The sequence below is a fragment of the Nicotiana sylvestris genome, chromosome 5 (assembly GCF_000393655.2).
Source record: "Nicotiana sylvestris chromosome 5, ASM39365v2, whole genome shotgun sequence".
NCBI classification, from domain to species: Eukaryota; Viridiplantae; Streptophyta; class Magnoliopsida; order Solanales; family Solanaceae; genus Nicotiana; species Nicotiana sylvestris.
This window is the reverse complement of record NC_091061.1, coordinates 69,690,616-69,706,851: the sequence shown is the minus strand read 5'-3', so window position 1 is coordinate 69,706,851 and position 16,236 is coordinate 69,690,616. Positions and strand designations below refer to the sequence as shown.

Here is a 16,236-nt window from a genome sequence, read left to right as displayed (position 1 = left end):
ATACGGTAATATTATGACTTACATGCATGGTTGATTTTGATTTTCGGGTGGTTCGAGATGGGTTTGATAGAATAATTTTTAATTTGGAAGCTTTAAATTGGAAGAGTTGACCAAGGTTTAACTTTTGATTAAACGACATCAGATTGATGATTTGATCATTTTAATAAGCTCGTATGGTGATTTTGGACTTGGGTGTATGTTTGTTTATGAATTTGGATGTTCCTAAAAGGTTTTGGCTTTTTTAATTGAAGTTGACCATTTGAAAAATTGAAGAGTTCATAGGTATGACGGGGAGTTAAATGTTGTGTTATTGGACTCCTATTATGGCTTTGAGACCTCGAATAGGCTCATTTAGGTTATTGGAACTTGCGTGCAAAGTTTGCTTGTAATCGGGAAAGTCTAAGTGTGGTTCGGATGCGTATGACGAAGTTGGAATGTTTAAACATCAAGAGAATGATTTTGATCTTCGATTCATAGTTTTGATATTAATTATTGTATTTTGAGTCTTTGGATAAGTTTGGATTAGGCATTTGGACTTGTTGGTATGATGGACATGGTCCCGAGGGGCCTCGGGTATAATTTGGGTGGATTTAAACTATTTTTAGGCCCTTTTCAGTTGTTGATTTTTGGCTACATGAGTATAAATCGCGATTACGGAGCTCTAAGTCGCGTTCCCGAAGAGTGAAGTGCAATTTTGGTCTTGTGGATCGTGATCGCAGAGAGCTTGTTTGCGATCGCACAGAAGATATTTCTGATGTCACTTGACTGATTTTGGGAGCTTATATCTTGCAATATATAAGGAATTTGGAGATAATATATATAAATAAAAATTATAGTCCTTTGTATCTAGCTTTTAGAAAATTAAATTGTTTGTCATTTGAAACTTTGTACAAGAAGTTATAATCATTATACTATAGGATGTCTAGAAAAAATTGAGCAAGTTTGTTCATAGCGATCGCAGAGCTTCTTGGCCGCGGTCATGAAGGGTAAAATTATGTTGTATATTTTGTGAACTGCGATCATAAGGTAGGTGATCGCGATCACGAAAAAGGAGGCCTGGCAGGGGTATTTAATGCCTAATTTAGGGATTTTGAGCTCATTTCATAAATTTTGAGGTTTGTAGAACGGATCAAGGTAATTTTGGTAATGTATTTCATCCAAAACATGAGGGTAAGTGTTCCTAATTTGATTTTGATAGCGAAAAAGGGTCAAATATATTCCTCTACTTTGATATATTATTCGCATCTACCCTTAATTATACTATCATGTCAAATTTACCCTAATCGTTAACCAAACTTTTTAAAAGTACCCTCCACCTAACGGACATCCAGCATATTAAAAAACGACCCGTTTTCTTTTTTTTAAAACCCTATTAAATCATAACCCATAGCTCTTGAATTCTGATGATCTATGGATGTATACTTCTGTTGCATACAATGGAATGGACATTGGGCTCGATCTGAAGATAGGCACTCCAAAACCATAATATTGAAAATTAAAGCTCGACACATGGTGGTACTGGATTTCTATATATATTAGTAAATTGAGGGCATTATCATTCAAGGAGATTAGAAATTATTTTTATTTTGTAAATGGTAATAAATCAAGACTCAACTAATTGTATATGGACTGGTTATTATCTTATTTATGAGGACTAATATTCTTCTGTTTTGTAGTCCCTTCGTGTTGGCCAATTGTACTGATGATTGATGGAGTTTGGAAGGATAAAGGGCATGGAGAAACGCCACATGTGGTAGGGTAGTGGCCTAATTGCTCGTCGTTACAATTTCAGACTAATTGATAACTTGTTGAATGGGTGTGTTATGGTATGTTTGGGTGTTTTGTTGTATTAAAGGTCCCGAATTGTAGTTAGGTTATTTTTGAGTTGCTGGTTGTATTGTGTTATTGTCTCACCTATAGTAGGCTTGAGGGAGCAGTAAAATCAGGTGAAATGCTGTCTGTTTTATTTTAGAATCGAGTTATCGTTTGAGATAATATACTAGTGCCATCTAAGTTGTACATGTATTTCTTTGTTATAGGGTTGGTACGCTAGTTGTCGTAAGCTTGTTGTTGAGTTGCATTGACAACTTTAGGTATGTTAATGCTATCTTTTCTTTCTTTTTGGCATGATCCATATGATACAACGAAACGAGCAAGCGCGCAACTTTCACAAATGATTCTATTCTTAGGAGTACTAAGGTTGCCTATGTTCTTGATTCCCCATGTGTCCTACTATCATATCGTATGTTCATGGGTCTCATGACATTCCGAGAGATCTTATTGACTTACTTCATTATGCATTTCATTCATTATACATGTATATTGACCCATGACCAGATGGCGTTATATACGCATATAATATATGTATATGGGGTATGGAAAAAGATTATGGTGTTATAGGCGTACCACCACCTGATCAGTTGGTATACATTGATGATTTTGCCCACAGGGGTTGAGAAGATATGATGGGATGCCCTCAGAGGCTTGATGACGTTATGTATGCATATACTTATGCATGATATGACATTTATACGCACATGCATGCCATTATAAATGTTTCATGATTCACGGAACTATTCAGACTTACAGGTTGAGTCCTTTACTCCATCTTTCTTTCATGTCTTTTATATACTACTTTTCGTTCCTTACATACTCGGTACTTTATTTGTACTAACGTCCCTTTTGCCTGGGGAGGCTGCGCTTCATGCCCGCAGGTCCCAATAGACAGTCTGACAGTACCTCCTAGTAGGCTATTAGTTTAGCGGAAGGTGTTGGTGCACTCCACTTGCTCCGGAGTTGCCTATTTGGTCAGTATGATTTGGACATGTATTGATTGGTATGGCGGGGCCCTATCCCGACCTTTATAACATTTATGGAATCTTAGAGGCTTGTAGACGTATGTCATATATATGGATACTTGTATGGCCTTGTCGGCATATGTTTTGAGTGTACAAATGATCATGTCGGCCTTGTAGGCTCGTATGTCACATGTATAAGTTTCTATATCATGTTGGGTCGTCCTATGTCTAGTATTCCCTTATGTTTTATTCTGGTTATCTCATGACGGCCCTTCTGGCTCATTTACCCATGATGGCGTGATAAGAAAGATATGTTACGTTAGTACTCAGTTGAGTAAGGCACCGGGTACCTGTCGCGACCCTCCGATTTGGATTGTGACACTGTGTTCTAACATCTACAATAACATACAAAAGTTTAGACCGTAATCCTACGTTTTGTCATAAGATTTTCAGTTTTCTTTAAAGGGATCTTTTGATTGTGGTATAAGAGATCTATTCTTGCAAGAGAAGTTAAAAAGAGGGTCATTTACAAAACAATTGAGGCAAAAGGAGACAACTAGCGACAATTTCATCAAGTTAGGACCAGATAGTCTTGACTATTAACCTGCGGCCGCAAAATGTACACAGTTCCCAAAAATCCATCTATTGTGCCATAATAATAACGTGAATATATGAAGAAAACAACGAACAGTATTTGAGCTATAACTAGTGCATCAACAAAGTCTATACTCTTTATTACTATGAAGAACAGCATTTATGGAGGTTTTAATCTTGGTCTTGCTTATGGAAAAGACCACTAGCTACCACCAATTCCCGGCCTAATGGCCTCAGTGAAATCTTTGCCGAGCTTGAAACAAGTAAATATCATACATGCACATGTTGGCACCATAAATCCTCTAAGTAACTATTAATAGTCCTGTGTGGAAACACAAAATTAGGAGGAAAATAAAGAAAAACTGTTAGAAGAAAAAATTGGGAAAAAAAAAACAGTAAACTATAAGAAATATTCCGAGTCCACAATTTGCTTGTGCGTCCTTAAGGAATTTTAACCCCCTCACACGTTGCCAAGGTAATGGATTAAATCCTCCCAGGATGAAACTGAATAAACCTTCCTACAACAGTGGCAATACAAACTGCAGGATACCAACGAACTCAAAGAACGGAGCAAAATCACGCTTCCAAATTTGAGAGAGAGAGACTGCGAATTAGAATGCAGTATTTTCAGAAAGAAGAAAGTTCTCTAATGTTTTTGGCATCTCAAAACCGAAGCCATGCCTCAGAATTTATAGGCAATTATTGGAAGAGGTGTGATGTTTGTTTTGGAAAAAGTGCCTTTTCAGAAGTTTACGCCGTCTGCCGCGGTCCTACAGCGGTTACGCCAGGACCGCGGCCAGAGTGGCCCTCTGAATCTGCAGAAGGGTTCTGGCGCGGTCCTACCGCGGTTACGCCAGGATCGCGGCCAGACTATACTTTCTGAATCTTCAGCAGTGATCTGACATTTAATTAATTATTAAATAATTAATTAAATAAATTTTGTCCAAAAAAAATCTTATCGATCGTTTTCCAAATCCAAATCCAAATCCAAAGCCAAAGCCAAAGCCGAAGCCGAGCCGAGCGAGCGACGACGGCGCGAGGGTTCATTCTCTTCAACTCCTTTTAAGAGCTCTAAGAAGTGATCCCGTATTTATACACACAAGTGTAGTTGTCTTTCACCAATGTGGTACAAAGTTCATGACAAAAGCTCACTTGATTCAAATTTTCATTTCCCTCCATTTTATTTCCCACAAATTCCCAATTCACACTCTTAGACTTTAAAGCTCAACGCTTAAAGTCTTTAAAGCCCAATGCTTAAAGTCCAACAATCCCCCACATGAATGGGAATGGCTGTAACAAGAATGATCATCGATGAAAGTTGTGTGATTTGCAAGTAAGGATTAATTGCATCTGGATAAGTAGGTTTCCCTTTGAACTTTCCGTAGTGAGCATATGTCGGATATACTCGGTCAATCGGTAGATTTGATATTTTTGAACCGTCGAACTTTAGTGTATACCTAGACAACCATATGTCACACAATCAACCCTTAACCGTCTTTTGGTTCTCATTGTTGTGTTCGTTTCAGCCATGAACACCTCCCGGTTTCATAAGTGCGTAGAGAATTGGCCTTACAGAATTCTCATTGAAGCGGCTTCCACTTTACACTTACATAGGTGATTCCTAAACATGTAATCCTCTAGATTGACACAATTTGATAAATACCACATCAAACTTAGGTAATCATTAAAGAACGTGTAAAGTTCTATCCTTGTTACTGAACATTGTCTTCATCACGAGAAGGGACCAAAGACTTTACTTTGACAATGTTGAACCGGTCAATCACAACTTTGTTTGAGCTCCTTGAACCTAGATCTCGGAAAATCCAAAATTCTAGGTAGAGTTACCGCCATGTTGACTTGTCCTCGGCCATAGTCCCATTCCTTTAGATGATTTCTCAACTCCCTCTCTAGTTAAGCCTTTTGTAAGCGGATCCGCCACATTATCCTTTGATCTTACATAATCAATAGTGATAATTTCACTAGAAAGTAGTTGTCTAACGGTGTTATGTCTTCGTCGTATATGACGTGACTTTCCGTTATACATAACGTTCCCTGCCCGTCCTATTGCAGCCTCACTATCGCAATGTATGCATATAGGAGCCAAAGGTTTTGGCCAGAACGGAATGTCTTCTAAGAAATTTCGAAGCCATTCAGCTTCTTCGCCGGCCTTATCCAAAGCTATAAACTCTGATTCCATTGTAGAGCGAGCGATGCACGTCTGTTTGGAAGACTTCCAAGATACTGCTCCTCCACCAACAGTAAAAACATATCCACTTGTGGACTTTGTTTCTGTTGAGCCGGTTATCCAATTCGAATCACTATATCCTTCGATAACCGCAGGATATTTATTGTAATGTAAAGCGTAGTCTTGGGTATATTCCAAATATCCCAGAACTCGTTTCATTGCCACCCAGTGATATTTGTTGGGATTACTTGTGAATCGACTAAGTTTACTTATTGCACAAGCTATATCAGGACGTGTACAGTTCATGATATACATTAAGCTTCCCAATACACGAGCATACTCCAATTGAGACGTGTTTTCACCTTTATTCTTTATAAGATGATGGTTTAAGTCAATTGGAGTTCTTGCACTTCTAAATTTCAAGTGTTTGAATTTTTCAAGTACCATTTTCACGTAATGTGATTGAGACAAAGCTAGACCTTGAGGAGTCCTCTGGATTTTAATTCCTAGAATTACATCGGCAACTCCTAAGTCTTTCATATCAAACTTACTAGCAAGCATACACTTAGTAGCTTGAATGTCGGCAATGTCTTTGCTCATTATTAGCATATCATCAACATATAAGCAAACAATTACTATATGATTTGGAATGTTCTTAATGTAAACACACTTATCACATTCATTAATCTTAAAGCCATTTGACAACATTGTTTGGTCAAATTTCGAATGCCATTGCTTAGGTGCTTGTTTTAGTCTATAAAGGGACTTAACAAGTCGACACACCTTCTTTTCTTTTTCCGGAACCACAAACCCTTCAGGTTGGTTCATGTAAATTTCTTCCTCTAGATCACCATTTAAGAAGAATGTTTTTACATCCATTTGATGGATTTGAAGACCATACAAGGCGGCTAATGCTATTAGCATCCGAATGGATGTAATTCTTGTTACCGGCGAGTATGTGTCAAAATAGTCAAGACCTTCTCGCTGTCTAAATCCTTTGACAACAAGTCTTGCCTTGTATTTGTCAATAGTACCATCATCTTTCATTTTCTTCTTGAAAATCCATTTAGAACCCAATGTTTTGTTACCTGGAGGAAGATCAACCAATTCTCAGGTATGGTTGCTCAATATGGATTCTATTTCACTATTGACAGCTTCTTTCCAATATTGTGCTTCTGAGGAAGACATTGCTTCCTTGAAGGTACGAGGCTCATTTTCTAGCAGGAAAGTCAGAAAATCTGGACCGAATGAAGTAGATGTCCGTTGACGTTTACTTCTTCTCGGATTTTCCTCATTGGGCATATTATTTATTATTTCCTCCCGAGGTCGTTTTGACTTTTTATAGGTCAATTCACTTTCCTTTTTATACGGATAAATAGTTTCAAAGAATTCAGCATTATCTGATTCTATTATCGTATTAACGTGAATCTCAGGATTTTCTGATTTATGAACCAGAAAACGATATGCCTTGCTATTGGTTACATATCCAATAAATACACAATCAACCGTTTTTGGACCTATCTTAACCCTTTTAGGTTTAGGAACTTGTACCTTAGCTAAACACCCCCACACTTTGAAGTATTTCAAGCTGGGCTTCCTTCATTTCCATTTTTCATAAGGAATGGACTGTGTTTTACTATGAGGTACACGGTTGATTATTCGGTTAGCTGTAAGTATTGCTTCCCCCCACAAGTTCTGTGGTAAACCAGAGCTTATCAACAACGCATTCATCATCTCTTTCAACGTTCGATTCTTTCTCTCTGCAATTCTATTGGATTGTGGAGAGTAAGGGGCAGTTGTTTGGTGAATAATGCTATTTTCCAAACATATTTCTTCAAAAGGAGATTCATATTCGTCACCCCTATCACTTCTTATCATTTTGATCTTTTTGTTTAGTTGTATTTCAACTTCACTCTTGTATTGCTTGAAAGCATCAATTGCCTCATCTTTACTATTAAGTAAATAAACGTAGCAATATCTCGTGCTATCGTCAATAAAAGTAATAAAATACTTTTTCCCACCGCGAGATGGTGTTGACTTCATGTCGCAAATATCTGTGTGAATTAAGTCTAAAGGACTTGAGGTCCTTTCAACGGACTTATAAGGATGCTTAGCATACTTTGATTCCACACATATTTGACATTTAGAATTAATGCAATCAAATTTTGGCAAGACTTCTAAATTTATCATTTTTCGCAATGTTTTGAAGTTGACGTGACCTAAGCGTGCATGCCATAAAGCGTTTGACTCAAGTAAGTAAGAAGAAGCATTAACTTTATTTATAGGAACTGCTATTACATTTAGCTTAAAAAGGCCCTCATTCAGGTAACCTTTTCCTACATACACATCATTCTTACTTAGTATAACACTATTAGAAACAAAAATACATTTGAATCCATTCTTGACAAGAAGTGAGGTAGACACAAGATTCTTGCGAATTTCTGGAACGTGGAGAACTTGGTTTAGAGTCACAATTTTTCCCGACGTCATCTTCAACGCAATCTTGCCAACTCCTTCAATTTTGGCTGTAGACGAATTTCCCATAAAAATTTTCTCATCGGGTCCTGCGGGGGCATAGGAAGAAAATAACTCCTTGTTAGCACAAACATGGCGGGTGGCTCCAGAATCAATCCACCATTCTTTAGGATTTCCTACCAAGTTGCATTCAGACAACATTGCACACAAGTCCTCCATTTCTTCAGCATTTTCAACCATGTTAGCTTGATTCTTCTTCTTCTTCTTATCATTCTTTGGTGCACGACAATCCACGGCCTTATGCCCAGATTTTCCACAGTTGTGGCAATTACCCTTGAACTTTTTCTTGCTCGGGTAATTCTTTGGCCCAGAAGCCTTCTTTCTTTTCTTATTTTGTGGCGCCTCCTCAACAATGTTAGCCCTTATTATTGTCGAGTTTCCACGTGACTTCTTTTCAGCATTTTTGTTGTCTTCTTCTATCCTCAAACGAACAATCAAGTCTTCAAGTGTCATCTCCTTCCGCTTGTGTTTAAGATAGTTCTTAAAGTCCTTCCAACATGGAGGTAACTTCTCAATGAAAGCGGCAACTTGAAAGGCTTCATTTATGACCATACATTCAATAATAAATTCACAATTAATAACACGAAAAATCTTATTAATAAAATTATTGATTCGGGTCATACCTTCAGCAAGGAGATCATGCACAATGACTTGTAATTCATGGACTTGAGTTATGACCGACCTAGTGTCAATCATCTTGAAATCCAAAAATCTTGCAGCCACAAACTTCTTAAGTCCGGCATCCTCAGTCTTGTACTTCTTCTCAAGCGCATTCCATAATGCTTTTGAAGTTTCCATGACACTATAGACATTGTACAAGCTATCTTCCAAGCAACTCAAAATGTAGTTTTTGCACAAGAAATCAGAATGTTTCCATGCTTCAGTTACCACAAATCGTTCGTCATCCGGAGTGCCTTCAGCCAGGACCAGAGGATCCTCCTTGATGAATCGCTGCAAACTCAACGTAGTCAGATAGAAAAGCATCTTCATTTGCCAACGTTTGAAGTCAATACTAGAAAACTTTCCGGCCATAGCATGAGCAGGAGTTGAACGGCTTGACGAGGCAGCAACACTCGTAACAGTAGCACCCGTTCCCGCAACATTTCCATTAGTTTGGTTTTCATTCGACATGTTTCTGTAGAGTTGGAAACAAAACAGAACTTTGTTAAATCAGTGAAGTTTTGATATCTTCAAACTGAATACCAAACCAAACACACAACACGTAACAATGGTGAGGTTTTTATATACTTCAAACCCGTACGTTTCTTATTCCGGTAAAGTTTTGTTATACTTTAAACCGGACAGATAATTATTGGAGTAGAAAGCACGAAGGCTTTAGTCTCCAAACCAGTATACAAAATATAGATAACAGTTTAATATATATATTTCAACACAGAACCGTTACATTATAAAATTCCTTAAGCTTGTTAATAGTCCTGTGTGGAAACACAAAATTAGGAGGAAAATAAAGAAAAACTGTTAGAAGAAAAAACTGGAAAAAAAAAACAGTAAACTATAAGAAATATTCCGAGTCCACAATTTGTTTGTGCGTCCTTAAGGAATTTTAACCCCCTCACACGTTGCCAAGGTAATGGATTAAATCGTCCCAGGATGAAACGGAATAAACCTTCCTGCAACAGTGGCAATACAAACTGCAGGATACCAACGAATTCAAAGAACGGAGCAAAATCACACTTACGAATTTGAGAGAGAGAGACTATGAATTAGAATGCAGTATTTCAGAAAGAAGAAAGTTCTGTAATGTTTTTGGTATCTCAAAACCGAAGCCATGCCTCAGAATTTATAGGCAATTATTGGAAGAGGTGTGATGTTTGTTCTGGAAAAAGTGCCTTTTCAGAAGTTTACGCGGCCTGCCGCGATCCTACCACGATTACGCCAGGACCGCGGCCAGAGTGGCTCTCTGAATCTGCAGAAGGGTTCTGGCGCGGTCCTACCGCGGTGACGCCAAGATTGCGGCCAGACTATACTTTCTGAATCTTCAGCAGTGATCTGGCATTTAATTAATTATTAAATAATTAATTAAATAAATTTTGTCCAAAAAATAATTTTATCGATCATTTGACAAATCCAAAGCCGAAGCCGAGCCGAGCGAGCGACGACGACGCGAGGGTTCATTCTCTTCAACTCCTTTTAAGAGCTCTAAGAAGTGATCCCATATTTATACACACAAGTGTAGTTGTCTTTCACCAATGTGGTACAAAGTTCATGACAAAAGCTCATTTGATTCAAATTTTCATTTCCCTCCATTTTATTTCCCACCAATTCCCAATTCACACTCTTAGACTTTAAAGCCCAATGCTTAAAGTCTTTAAAGCCCAATGCTTACAGTCCAACAGTAACATCATATAGAGCTTAACAGATAGTGTTTTACAACCCAGTCGAACTTAATTCAAAGACTCGAACAGAGTGTGTTCTACAACCCAGTCGAACTTAATTCAAAGACTGGACCCTTATAAACTGTGTAAGAAAAGTCGGGGGTACCATTTATAGCTTTACTAGTTACCACCATCTCCTATCTTATTTGTAAGAACACAGATCAACATGAGTGTCCTTGTAACGCTGAAGCAAGTAGGTCTCACATTTAATTGGAGGATACCTGAGAGAACAGCAATCAGTCAACCATTTATAGTAGGCAAAAACACTGGGGACATAAAAGATTTCTAACAAGCCGCATCGTCTAAAATAAGATCTCTATTATCATAGTGGCGCAATGACCATGCAGGTTTACTTGCATGGCAAAACTCGTTTATTTGGCATTACAGGACCTCAATTAAACATCGTCATTGAAGCATTTCAGTCTTTTTTCATAGGATCACAACTTGAAGCACCTAAGTCTATATTGAGTGTGGGAACATTTGGAAAACGAAGAAGTCTTTGGAGAAAGTTGTTTTTGTAAAAATTTATCAAAAGCACTTTTACAGAAAGAAATTTTGAATGGAGAAGGGCCTTGGAACTTCCATAAAAAATCTTCTTCCAGTCATGCATGATACAACACACACAAATGCACAAAATCTTTTCTCCAAAATATTTTTTAAAATATGTTGGAAACAGCTTTGGTCATTAGGTAATTTGTACTGCACGTTGGATAAATTTAGTTTGTGTGCCTCTGGTAGAATAAGTTTACTTGCCTCGGTGGGTTATCTTTTGATTGGCAGGTCGCCAAGCATTCAACAAGACAGTCGTGACTGGGCTCCACAAAATATGCAATCTACACAACATGAAGAAGAGGATCAAATGATTGGTTCTCCCATTTCCATAAGAGCTAATTTGCTATGAGTATTCATTGCTGTCTCCCGTTAGAACAAGCAAAAAGCAGCTCTCTTCAAAATTTCAGTTCTGGGGTGAGGTAATCCAGCCATCCAGGTATAAGTCAGCATGTGGACATTTCTCCACAAAATTACACACTTTTTCTAGAAGATAGATTTAGCAAAAATGCTTACAATTTTAAGAAACTCATAACTGTTGTTTAGTCTTATTGGCTAGCTTCTTATCATATGCTTTCATATATATGTTTCAGAACCCAAATCATCTTTATGGCAAGTGACAGACCAAAACTTAATAGATGTACTTTGAAAGAAAACATACAATAATGAAAACAAAATTTCATATCAATCTTTTTTAGTCGGAAAAAGTTATATGATATATAGTGATAAAAAATTACTGAAATTTCCTTTTAACCTTTCCAGTTAAGAAAATATATCATTACAGTCTTAAAGGGATTCCTTTCTGGAGGCAATAACACTCGTCTAAGAAGTTATATAAAATTGAACAATTCTCTTTTTAAATGATTATGTTGATATGCATAAGATATGCAAGCATCCAAAACCATCAAAGGGCTTACAGAATATCTTTCTTGACCATTTCCAAGGACCCGATGCAATGTTGACCTGAACACAGGAGCAAAAAAGTAAACTGACAAGAAACATGATACAATTACGGTGACTTAGAAAAAAATGTGTCAATTTCATACACATTGAGTGTACACAATTAATAATCACGAAGAGAAGCTACCAAATCCTGGAATATGAAGTTTGCATTTCCTTGGTTAATTGTATAGCTCTATTTGAGAAAAACTATTCTCCATTAAACAATTGCAGCAACTTTTTCACAACTTGCTGGAGGGAGGAGCTCAGTTATCAGAATGTATCCCCAATAAAGTCAGAAGGGTAAGATTATTTTCTCAAGGTCAAATTAAAAAATAAGAATTGCGGGTATTATATGGTAGTTTAGAAGAGGTAACGAATCAATATCCTGGCTTCTGATGCCATTAATTCGCAACTTGCACAACAATCACATTACCTGAATATACCGTTGCTCCAGCGCTCAAGCATATCACCAAGATTCACTACAAAAGCACTGTAAGTAGAATGTCAAGAATATTATGCCCATAACTGCTGCTGCAAACTAATTGGTCCATTACATTATAGAGAGTGAAATCTTCTATTATGCTACATAGGTGATTTCAACTTAACTTTTACATTGTTAACAAAAGGCAAGCTGTATCGTTTGATACTGCAGGAGAAGACATGATTTTAAGCAGTATCAAACCTTACACGTTATAACTTGTGCTTTACTTACAAAACAGAGGACAAAACCAAGAAACTTATCATGTCTCACCCTTTTAATGGTGGCACATACTCCCAAATCTGAGGCTTAGCATCCTTATCCTTGCATATCTGGATTAGATTTAAAAGTTTGACTTAAACATGATTAATATCTATCTAGAAAATTCCAAGTTTTCTGATAATTTACCTGAAGGCCACAGACATCATCTGTGGCCAAAAGAGTAATCAGACCATAGTCAGTATGTGCACCAGCTCCAAAAATTCCAGTTGATGGATCAGAAAGTTTGCCTAGTTTGACATGAAATCAGAATATCAGTTACATCAAATAGAGAAGCATGATGACTCTCTATTGAAGTTTAACTATCTTCACCTTCATAATGCAGCAGACGCAAAGTACCAATTGGTTTGCCGAGAAACTCTGGCTGACCAAAAAAGTCAGCATCAAGGTCAAGTGCAAGGGCTATGAGCCTCGATACTGCTTTTGTCACCTCACTGATGCAAGTAGACAGGCAGCAAATGATACACAAAAAAAGAAGAGATAAATGCAGGTAAAAAACAATCTTGGAGATATACAGCAATATTGTCATTGACCAACAAGAATTAAAGCTTAAGAATGTAAGAATATGATAGGAAGATAGTGACCCACAGTGCCTCTTGATGATACTTCTCCATAGTTTCCCTCCATCCAGGCAAGATACCTTGAAGAATACTAACCAATTTAACCTTTTAAGTGATTAACAAAATAATGATATTTGGTAAGATCATTGTGTATTCCTCAGATAAATGACTAGAACCCCACTGAGAGTTACCTGCAGTAGGCCACACATTTGACCCATAAAATGGTCTCTGAGCATCAGGATCATCTTCAAGTGCTTCAACACCAATGTAATATCCCTCCTTATAGTCACCTAAGGCGCATCACAAAAGCAGCCAACTAAAAGGAAAGTAGCCTCAGCTGAAGTAGCTTTTCTAATTGTTTTCTGATAAAATATCTAGATTTCTTGATACTGTGAGAGTAAAGCTATATCTTAGTCTAACCATTCTACATCTACGAGAATTCTCTCTTGGGTAGGTGATACTTGCCATCTCTTCTTTGTAAAGTATACTCATTATGGTATTGTTGTGGTTCAACTTAATTAATTGAATCTTACTGGTACTGGAGTGAGTGAACAACATTGAGTAGGAACAAGGCAAATATCCCCTCTAACTCTAATCTAATAATAATAGCAATAAGAGATATGCTAGATACATACCGTTTATTTGATTGACAGCATCCAAATGCTCATCTAGAACAGGAGTGTAACCCCGATGTTTCTCATTCCTAAGAAGCTTCATTTTCTCTTCCAAAGGAAGGTCAAAAAGCTTTTTGCTTTGAGCGAAAACTTCATCCGTAAACTCCTGGCTGATTTTATGATTGACAACATAGAAAAATCCTGAATCTAAGCAAGCCTAGTGACCAAGAACGAATATATATGAGCTAATGGAGCAATAAGATCTTCCAATGGAATACAAACATTGAAGAGGAAAGAAAGGAAAAGTAACAAAAGAAAGCAGATATAGTGGTTTCTCTAGAGCAGATTGTTGGATTTATCAAAAATGAACATTACCACATAATATGTACTCCTAATAGAGGTACCAGTACTTGTGGGGAAAGGGAACTTGTTAAAAAATTGTCTGATAGAACTAGAGAGACAGTTTTGATCATATAAAGTTAGGTAATACATATTTTCTGGTAGGTGGAAAGAAAATAATGTACCTATTGAAACCTTTGACTGTTCGATCGGAGAGCAGTGAGATGATTAGAGAACTTACATAGTGAAGATCAGTGGATAATCTTAGTTTAAAGAACTAAAGGACAAAAAAAGTAGCTTTGGGACGGTGGCTTTATGCATACTAAACGTTGGTTTTATCTTTTAATAGAAATATAAATTCTTCTAACAGATGGGATCTATGAATCTCCTCCAAAGTATAGTCCATAGACATGATACTTGATGAATATTTGAAGGATCCATGCAGATACCCTTTCCATCAACTCAATCAGCGATGCCTCATTGCCAACCAGCTTGAGTCTGGGTTATATATGAATCCTCTAATCCATTCGTTTTTATTTAGCTCTGTTTTAAGGCATATTAGGGGTTCTAAAAAACTATATATTCGCTAATCCTCAAAGTTATCATTTCACCAACATACAAGTCTCTAACCAGACTGAAAAGGACGTCTAGTCAGGGGCGGATCCAGCCTATTGAATGTGGGTTCTCGTGAACCCAGTAGCTTTTGCATATACCGTGTATATGTATTAAAAAATCCACTAAATATCCATAAATATTTGATTGTGAACCCAGTTATTTATTGTATATTTACTTAAGGTCGTTATAGGAACCCATTAACTTTAAATCCTGGATCCGCCTCTGCCTCTAGTAAACAGGGGGCATAAAGTAAAGGTAACAACAATAACTAGTATATGAATTTGCCTTATAATTAGCTGCGTTGGCATTACTCTCCAGAAAGTAAACATGCGATAATAATTCTTGTGAATGGCAAAAGCTTAAATAACCAAAAAGGATTTAGAAACAAAGCAGCTTTCCGAACCCTCGGTAATATTTCCTGTTTAGATAAAAAAGAAGCAAACGTAAACTCTATGTATTTAATTCAGGTGAATTTTGCAACAAACCTATATCTCATGTTATTCCTTTACAGCTGCTATCATCAGCCTCAATAAATAGACAATTATCAATAGACAGATAACTTGCTGATAAAGATCACAACTTTTCTTCCTACACACACACATACGCATGACACATCTCACGAATTTCCTTCTCACTAACATATATACGAACACATAAGATGCACATATGAGAGAGAGAGAGGGGTACCTTTTTGAGGAGAGAAACAGAGGTATGGATGTCAGGACTGGAGAGATCGATGCAGTGTAAAGCAGAAATGTTGGTGGAAGCAATTCCATTCTTGTTCGAATTCGCCATATATTCGTTCCTGCGTTATTCGTTACTCGATGAAATTGACGTTCCTCTCTTGTTTCCTCGAGAGAGTGCGTGGAGAGACAGTTCTAGTGCAAGCAGTGAAACAACGTCACACCGACGTATAGGGAATTTCATTTGTGTCATTTTTTTTTTTATTTTTTTTTGGTTTTAACCATTTGATATTTCAAACCCACTTCGCCCACTGATTTATATATGCGTACAAATTATATGACACTCCCGAAAGCTCTATTATTCTCAAATAGATCGAATAGTTCTTCACTAACATGATTCAAAATTTTAAATTCGAGGCCTCTAATCAGAGGAAATACCCGAATCATTCTACTATATTTACTATGAGCCTGTTTGTAAAGTCACATGGGAATTGAAATTAATTGTAATTGAGTATAATTACACGCTTTGGTATATTTGTTTGACCAAGCAATTACTTGGTTGGTGAGGAATTGAGTGTAATTGGAAGGGAGTAATTACACTCTCCAACTCCCAACAGAAGATAAAGAATTGGATGTAATTACATCATATAATTATAAATCGACCTTTTC

The 16,236-nt window shown here is 37.1% G+C and overlaps 1 protein-coding gene across 7 annotated transcripts; it reads right to left on the bottom strand.

Moving 5' to 3' along the window:
- Positions 1-3,444: 3,444 nt before the first annotated feature.
- Positions 3,445-15,994, bottom strand: LOC104215099 (2-oxoglutarate-Fe(II) type oxidoreductase hxnY). Of its 7 annotated transcripts, XM_070174447.1 has the most exons (13): positions 15,572-15,914; positions 13,952-14,147; positions 13,508-13,606; positions 13,345-13,396; positions 13,069-13,190; positions 12,886-12,986; positions 12,751-12,809; positions 12,433-12,489; positions 11,975-12,020; positions 11,262-11,341; positions 8,736-9,247; positions 8,233-8,648; positions 7,958-8,141 (listed from the first exon to the last, which is right to left on the bottom strand). In XM_070174447.1, exons 1-13 carry the CDS (start codon positions 15,677-15,679, stop codon positions 8,070-8,072), a joined length of 1,920 nt encoding a protein of 639 aa, XP_070030548.1. In that variant the 5' UTR covers positions 15,680-15,914; the 3' UTR covers positions 7,958-8,069. The 7 variants fall into 7 exon arrangements, with proteins under 7 accessions (XP_070030549.1, XP_070030545.1, XP_070030546.1 ...); XM_070174448.1 differs by lacking the exons at positions 7,958-8,141; positions 8,233-8,648 and adding an exon at positions 3,445-3,714 and having other exon boundaries at positions 15,572-15,873; XM_070174443.1 differs by having other exon boundaries at positions 7,075-8,648; positions 15,572-15,962.
- Positions 15,995-16,236: the final 242 nt, after the last annotated feature.

Bases quoted from the DNA above. Each gene is read 5' to 3' on its own strand.
- LOC104215099 (XM_070174443.1), bottom strand. From the start codon at position 15,679: ATGGCGAATTCGAACAAGAATGGAATTGCTTCCACCAACATTTCTGCT. The intron at 14,148-15,571 runs GTACCCCTCTCT...CTTGGTCACTAG, and splicing joins CTGTTTCTCTCCTCAAAAAG to GCTTGCTTAGATTCAGGATT. The intron at 13,607-13,951 runs GTATGTATCTAG...GATGCGCCTTAG, and splicing joins TGCTGTCAATCAAATAAACG to GTGACTATAAGGAGGGATAT.